This window comes from Globicephala melas, chromosome 11 (assembly GCF_963455315.2).
Source record: "Globicephala melas chromosome 11, mGloMel1.2, whole genome shotgun sequence".
Taxonomy (NCBI): domain Eukaryota; kingdom Metazoa; phylum Chordata; class Mammalia; order Artiodactyla; family Delphinidae; genus Globicephala; species Globicephala melas.
The window spans coordinates 4,209,275-4,217,106 of NC_083324.2; the positions used below are offsets into that span (position 1 = coordinate 4,209,275).

Consider the following 7,832-nt stretch of genomic DNA (forward strand, 5'->3'; position numbering starts at 1 on the left):
AATTGTAAATGGACACGGGGATTTTACTGGGAGTGTGAAAATGTTCTAAAACTGATTTATGCTGATGGTTGTACCACTAGGTAAATTTACTAAAAACCATTGAATTGTATTCCTGCAATGAATAAATCTTATGATATGTAAAATATACCCCCACTAAAGTTGTTTAAAAGAGAAAAGAACGTACGACCATAGGTATGAACCTGGCCAGAAAGCCACTATGAACAACTGTCTCTAGATACTTAAGAGCTGGAGTTTGGTGCAGAAACAAATCATTATCACCTTGCTTTCCAGCAGGAATCGTCAAAGTGGCCTTCTCAGTCTCACACAAGAGCTTACTGTGCTTCCAAAACTCTAGCTGCAAGGGAGCCTTGGAAATGCAGTTTTTGCTTTCCAACCTCCACAGTTCAGGAAGCACCCTAGGTGACCCCAGGGAATGTGAGGAGTAGGAGAAAAGGAGGCTCCAGAAAGAGGGAACAACATGGACAAAGGCCCTGATGTGTGTTCAGGAAACAGAATGGGCAGGCCATGGTAAGGAGTTTGGATTTTATTCTAGATGACATGGAAGCTGCTGACAGGTCTCAAGCAGGGTGGTTGCCATGGTCAGATCCGCTTCCCTCTGGTTGCTATGTGGAAAATGGGCTTGGGGGACAAGGGTGGAAGCCTGAGGCCGGCAAATGATGGTGGCCAGGATCTGGGTGGTGGCAGAGGAACTGGGAGAAAATGGGTGGACCTGAGATATATCCAGGAGGTAAAATTTATAGGACATGGTAAAAATTGGATGTTAGGGGAGGGGAGGCATAGAGACGACCTCCAGGGTTCAGCCTTATGAGCTGAGAAAAGTCACCTTACTTCTCTCTTGGTTTCCTTTTCTCTGAACTGGAGTTGACTATGATGAGTGATTAATTCATTCAACAGATATTTACAAATTACCTACTATGTGCTGGGCAGTGGGATAAAAGTGCTTTTCCTGATGTCTGGCCCCAGAGTAAGTGCTTAGGAAAATTTTCCTTTTTGTTTCATTCTTCAGAGCTCACCTCAAGTGCACCTTCTCCCTGGAAGGCTTCCCTGATTCCACCCCAAACTGCACTGCTTTCTCACACTTCTAAGGGTTGGCAATCAGGGCTAGAAGATAGGGTGAAGGAGGAAAGGAATGGGCCAAAACACCCCAGATTTCCAGTGTTAACAACTCTAAGAACACTGATTTCTTCCCACTGAGCCTTTGTTCATGCTCTTTCCTTCTGCCTGAAATATTGTATCTCTTATTTATCCTTTGACGCACCTTGGATGTTTCCTCCTCCAGGAAGCCTGCTTTGCCCATCCAGACCAATTTGTTCTGCCATCTGTGTCTACCTTGCATGCTTTGCTAACTACGAAGTGGTCGTCTGTCTCCCCACTGGATGGGGAGCCCCTTAAGGGCTGGGAGTCGGTCTGGAAAACTAAAATGGAAGTGACCTGAAGCTTTCAACATCCATTCAACAAATATATATTGAGCACCGACTTCATGCCAGGCCCTTATTTAGGCAGCATTGATAAAAGCAGACACATATGAGAAGGGAAAGATGGGAAGGATTTCAGTGAAGAGAGAACAAGGTGGGAGGCATCTGTGTTAGTCAGAATTGGCTAAGTTTTGCTGTGGTAACAAAGAAACCCTGACATCTCAGTGACTTAATACAACACAAGTTTATTTCTTCCATGTGAGAAGTCTGATCTAACTTCCATCTGGTGACGCCAGGGCTCAGAATCCTTCCCTCACATGCTCTGCTCTCTCAACCGGTAGCCTCCCAGCCTTCCTTGGCAGGAATAAAAGGGTTAAGGGGCTCTAACTGCCACAGCCCCAGACTGACACTCCAGCTCACAGCCCATTAGCCAGGACTAGTCACATGACTCCATGCCAACTGCAAGGGAGGCTGGGAAATGTAGGGAAGCACATGCAGCATCTCTGCCACAGAATCCTAGGCCAAGCAAAAGGTACGTGTGTGAGAGGGGGAAGGACAGAGGTATTTGGGGAGCAGCATGCAGATTTTATTAAGGATAAAGCCCCAGTGCCTGACAAGAACTCACATCAAAACCCCCGTGTCTGGGTTTTTACTTTTTTTCTTTTTTGTGTATGTGATTGGAGAATGAACGAAGGAAGGAACAAGTGTGTCTGCAAGGCTCAGTTTTGAGTCCCTTCTGGTCTTGGAGCACTAGAGCTAAAGAGGCCATTTATAAGGGTTTACTTGGTGCTAGGCACTATGCTTGGAGCTGGACACCTATTGCTCCATCTCATTTACTCCTTTGAACAACTCTGAGAAAGGTGTAGGGATCACTGTGCCCATTTTACAGATGGGAAGACTGAGGCTCAAGTTGGTTCAATCATTTGTCCAGGACTGAAGCCAATGCCCAGACCCTTTCCATCATGCTGCACTGGTCTGATCACTCTCAGGGGCAGAGGGGAAATGTTAAATGGCTGGGGGAGTGGTCTTCTCACTCTTCAAATTGTCCCATATCTGAGGAGGTAACAACAGCGGCCACACCAAGCAAGTTTGGAAGGAGAAGAGGGTAGGGTGTATTCTTGGGCAAGTACTTCACTTCTCCACACTCAACTGAAACTCAACTTCAAAAGGACATGACAGCCTTTTGGGGTGGCCATGGGATTGGATGAGAAAGTGTCTGTAAGCACTGAGCATTTAAGAAGTGCTCTGTAAGTGGCCCATGTTACCTGTATTAGGGTGTCCGCCTTCAGGGGGAGTCTGTGAGCAGAGGGTTTCCTGCTAGGGCCCTGATTGCCTTGATGGTGCCAGTGAAGAAAGCCAGAGGGCCTAGAGGAAAGGTCAGCTCTACCTTCAGGCACCTCGGGGCACCTAACCTCTGTGCCGGGTCCCTCATCAGAAAATAGAAATATCCACCGAATGCTCAATTTTTCAGCAGGCTTCTGAGAATATTAATGGAGATGGTGGGTGTGAGTGTATTTTATAAGCCCCGAGTCTCCCTCCAACCCCACCTCACCTGAACTGCGGTTCCCTGAGGAGAGGAGCAGGGTCTCAGACACTCTTCCAACCTCTCCTCTCCCTCCCCAAGAAGGTGACCAAAAGCTATTTGCAGAAAAGCCAAATAGCCCATCTGCCCACTAAAAAGAGGGTGTCCAATGCAGAGTCTAAGGCCTGAGGAAATTTCAGAGTTTGAGTCAGAGGTAGCGAAGCGGAAATGAGTGAGCCAAACTCAGCCTCAGACAAGTCGCTTAACCTTTCTGTACCTTGGTTTCCTTGTCAGGAAATTTGGCATAATCATAGTAATGCCTGGGATTATTGTGAGGAGTAGAAGAATTAATATATGTAAAGTGCATAAGAACTGCCTGACACATAATAAGTGTTGGCTATATGTTACTACTATTATTATTTGATTCACATGATGTCAAAGTTTTTGGATTCAAGTGTCTTCAGATGGCCTCTTCCTGTTAGCCCAAGTCTCCACCACTCCCTGTTATCCTACACCCAGCCTGCCTCCCTGCCTGGCCCCAGAAGGTGCCTGGTTAGAGTTGCCACCCACAGCCTGTTCCTTTGTCCTCATTGTGCCTGCCAGATGACACAGGCTGCTGGTTCCTGCCACAGGACAATGACGATCACCAACCTGAGCCAGACCAGCCCTCTAACAATCAGGCAAACTCAAGGCAGGGTCCTGAGCTGTCTCTCACACCCATGGCTCTACCTCAGCTAGCTGTGTGTCTTCTGGCAAGCCCTTCCTCATCTCCAAGCCTCAGTCTCCCCCGGTGTCAAATGGGCTCCAGAGCTCCAGTGCACCTCCCAAGCTTGTTCTGAGATGGGGACAGTGAAGAGGACCTTTCACCCTGCCAAGGTCCCTGATTCCCTTCTCAGAAGAGCTGGGGAGATCTCAGCCTGTCCCCTCTCAATGCTGAAAAGAGAAATCCCAGCTGAGACAGAACTGCAACGAACCGAGGTTATCCAGATGCAGGTTTTATTATCATTGATGGGGAAAGGAGCCTAGAGGGTTACACACAAGCCGTGACTTCCAAGGTGATGTTTACAAATTCCTGCACATGTTTATTTCCACAGCCACCACACAACACAGCAGCACCTACAATGCTTCCCCCCACACAGCTGTGGGTCAGGGCTCTTCCCACCCACAAAAGGATGCCCAAGAAGAGGAGGAGACCCGGGTACTGGGAGTGAAGTTTACACATGGCAAACCCTGACACACGGGCAAGGGATGCAAGCTGGATTTGGACATCATGGCTTCAATCCCACCCACCCTCACTGCCTGTTCACACCAGAGGCACCCTGCCGCACTCTGGGGATGCCTTAGAAGACACAGCAGGGTCATCTTAACCAGGGCTAGGGAGGGGAGCAGGCCTGCAGGGGCGGGGGTGAGAGGGACTCTGGGATCTGCCCCCTTGCCAGTGGCGCAAAGTGGAGTAATATGAGGTTTTAACTCATAGGCTGGCTTTCTCACATCCCTGAAGCAGGCGGGTGAGGCCAGGGGGGTTTGATGTGTATGTATACCAGGGGCTCAGGTATGTATGGTCAGGCATCTAAGGAGGATGGAAAAAGGGGGTCACAAAGGGGTAGGGCATACAGGGCTCAAGACATTCTTAGACCCCAAGTTGACTTTACAAGAAACGGGGCTCACTCCTCCAGGGGCTCCCTGGCCTAGGCCGCTCGCCGCCCAGGGTGCTGCCGCTTCTCTTCATCCCCCTGGCCCCTGCTCAGGTCATCCAGGAGGCCCAGCAGGAGGCTGGCTTGACCACAGGATCCCCAGAGCCCACATGGGCTTCCCAGGGCCCTCTTTCCTGGATGCTGGCGTTTCTCCGGCATCAGATCTCCCTCCTCCTCCTCCTCTTCCCAGCTGCTTTGGGCCTGGGGATCTGCCAGCCGTCTGCCTGGGTGCTGCCTCTTGGTGAAAGTGTACCCAAGCCAGGAGGAGCGCCGGCCAGGGTGCTGCCGCTTCTGCTGGCTTATATCCTCTGGCCATGCAGCCACCTCCTCCTGGCGGCCAGTGTGCTGCCGTTTGTGGGGTCCCACGGCCCATCCTTCCTCTTCCTTTTCCACTCCCTCTTCTGACTCCTCCTCCCTTTTGCCTGGATGCTGACGCTTGGAGAGCCAATATGGTTGAAAGATCTGGGACTCTGGGGAAGGAAAGAGGCCAGTGAGGGACCCCCTGACTCCTAGATGCCCACTTCAACCTTCCTCCCAGTCAAGGCAGATCCCCACAGCATTCACCCAGATTCATGGCCTTGCACCTGCCTCTCAGATCTCACAGACACATAGACACTCACACAGATGGTCAAGGGCATGGCCTCTGGTTCCAGTCTCAGCTCTGCCACTCCCTAGCTGTGTGACCGTAAGCAACTCACTTAACTTCTTTGAGCCTCAGTTTTCTTCTGTGTAAAATGGGGTGTGGGAGGGTAATAACAGTACTTATCTGATGCTTAGGAAGATCCCATCGTGTGATAAGGTGTTTGAAGTGCTTAGAACAGTGCCAGGCATATGCGTGCCTAGTAGGTTGTAATTAACGCTGTCACACACAAAAAGACTCTCTCTCCCTGGCACAGAATCTTTCCTACTGAAGGTCTGCCCTCTGAAATATTCCTGAAACTGCGATGGAAAAGGAATCTGGTCCCAGGAAAGGGTCAACTCACCACCTGCCGAGGGTGTGGCCAGTGGGAGTTTCTGAGCTTCTGAAAGGCAAGAGGCTAGATGACCAAGTCGCTCCCTCCCCTTTGCGGCCGAGTTTCCCCTAAACCTCTCGGGCGTCCTCCTCTCAACCCGCAGCCCCACACAATCCTGCCCCTTACCTGATTCGCTATCTTCCTGGTTCTCTCGGAGTCGCTGGAGGTCTTCCCGGAGGAGGAGGAGGGGCTCCGCCTGCCGCAGGAGGTCGTCCAGGCCCAGTTGCTCGGCGGCCATAGCCGCCTCCTGCTGGGCCACCTCCGGCTGTGCGCGGCCGCCGGGGACACCGGTCAGGGTCAGGGTCAAAACAATGGCAAGCAGAAACCAAGGGCCGGACATCGCGGCGCCTGGGGTAGGGAGGACAGGGAGAGAGAGCATAGGTGCCCCGCGCTCCCCTCCCAGCCGATTCTATCGCCCGTTTTCCCGTTGGTTCCCTAGGCCAGGGGGAACCAACCGTTCAAACATCCTTCCGGAGCAGGACCACCTGCCACCTTACGGGGGGCGGGGCGGGGACAGCCGGAGGGTCTGCCTCGGGTCCTGGGCGTCCTCACCCGTAGGGATGCTTGGAGAGCCTGCCCGCGCTCAGTTCTGCCTGCGCGAGCCTGGAAGCCGTGGGAGCCCCATCGCCACCGCCACTTCTCAAGGCCACGCGGAGCTGGGGAAACCAGCGCTGGGGCTGACTCTCCAGGAGTGTAACCACGAAGACTGCAGCGCGGGTCCGACGGCCAGGATGCTAATTGCAGCGTCGCAGGCTAAAATTCTCCCCAAGTTTCCCAGCGCAACGCTCTCATTCCAATACTCCTTCTACAACGTTCTGATTGCAACGCTGACTCTATTTCTAATGCTAAGATTCTATGGCTAGGCTACGAATCTAATTCTAACGCTAAAATCCTGATTTCAACGTTAACTCCACCTCTAAAATCCTATTTTAGCGCTGAGAGTGAGATTCTAAGGCTGAGATTCGATTCCACCGCGAAAATTCTGTTTCTAACGTCCGGATTCGAATTCTAACTCCCAAGATCTCCCGCCGATGTCCTGCCCAGCGCTGCCCCAGCTGGCCCCCCGGCAGGGGTAGGGTGCGAACCTTCCCCCGACACGCTGCGCGAGCGCTGCAGAGGCCGGGACATGCGTGCCCACCCGGGAGGGACCGCCACCACTGCCCGCGCCGTGCCTCCATCGGGCCCCGGCCTGAGCTGTGAAAGATCAGGGGGTACGAGCGCAGCGCCCCTCCTGGGCGCGCTCCGGGCTCGAAAGCCGCCGCTTTCCGCGGGGCGCATCCGAAGGCGGGCGGAGGGCCCCCTTTCCAGGGCTACAGACGCGGCCTGCGGGGGAGAAGGGACGGAGGTAGTTACCTGCCCGGCGCGAGCTCCGCGGACTGGTCCGGGATCCTGGGCTCCGATCCGGAGTTTTGGGGTCTGGAGTGGGCGGGTCAGGAGTCGGGGAGCGCTCGCAGGACCCGGGACGCCGGCTGCCAGCTTCTCGGCGGGGCTGCTGCTTATATCTGCGCGAGGCGGCGGCGCGGGTGAGGTCAGCGGGGAGGGGTCGCGGCCGCCGGGAAGGGACGCTGACGGCAGCCGGCCCCGTGGGTACCCCGCCCGCCCGCCTGCCAGCCAGCTCCGCCGGAACTATGGGGCGGGGACGGCGGGGGCGGCGGGGGGTGGGAGGGGGAGCGAGGAGGCACAAGCGGCAGAATAGGGGGCTGGTGGCGGGTTGTTTCTGCACCCAGCTTCGAAGGTCTTCGAGAACACTCGTGTAGGGGACAGAGAGTTGCTGAGAGAATCACACAATTACAAAGATGCACACAGGAGAAAATCGGAGATAGAGACAGAGACCGAGAGATGCATACAGAGAGAGATACAGAGCAGTCACACACCAGAGAGACCGAAAGACACAGAGGCAGTCAAGACGGGAGGTGGCGAAGGGAGGGAGAGTATAGGAGAGACTGAGAGATGAATAAAGTGGACAAGTGGACCTGGGCTTTGATCTTGACTCTGTCACCTCTGGAAAATGCCTCCCCCTCTCTGGTCAAATTTCCCCATCCGTACAGTGGGGGAGGGAGACAGTTTTCAGAGTTCCAAAACTGATGGCCTATGGGCTACCACTAGTTCATAGCTGGTTTTGTTTGAGCACCATAGTGTTTTTTGAAAAAAATCTGAATAACCAACA

The 7,832-nt window shown here is 53.3% G+C and overlaps 1 protein-coding gene across 1 annotated transcript; it reads right to left on the reverse strand.

Annotated features, from left to right (window-relative positions):
* Positions 1–3,935: 3,935 nt before the first annotated feature.
* On the reverse strand, positions 3,936–7,242 carry TRH (thyrotropin releasing hormone). The gene is made up of 3 exons (XM_030840859.3): positions 7,019–7,242; positions 5,792–6,013; positions 3,936–5,122 (listed from the first exon to the last, which is right to left on the reverse strand). The coding sequence occupies exons 2-3, from the start codon at positions 6,003–6,005 to the stop codon at positions 4,647–4,649; spliced, it is 690 nt and encodes a 229-aa protein (XP_030696719.2). The 5' UTR covers positions 6,006–6,013; positions 7,019–7,242; the 3' UTR covers positions 3,936–4,646.
* Positions 7,243–7,832: the final 590 nt, after the last annotated feature.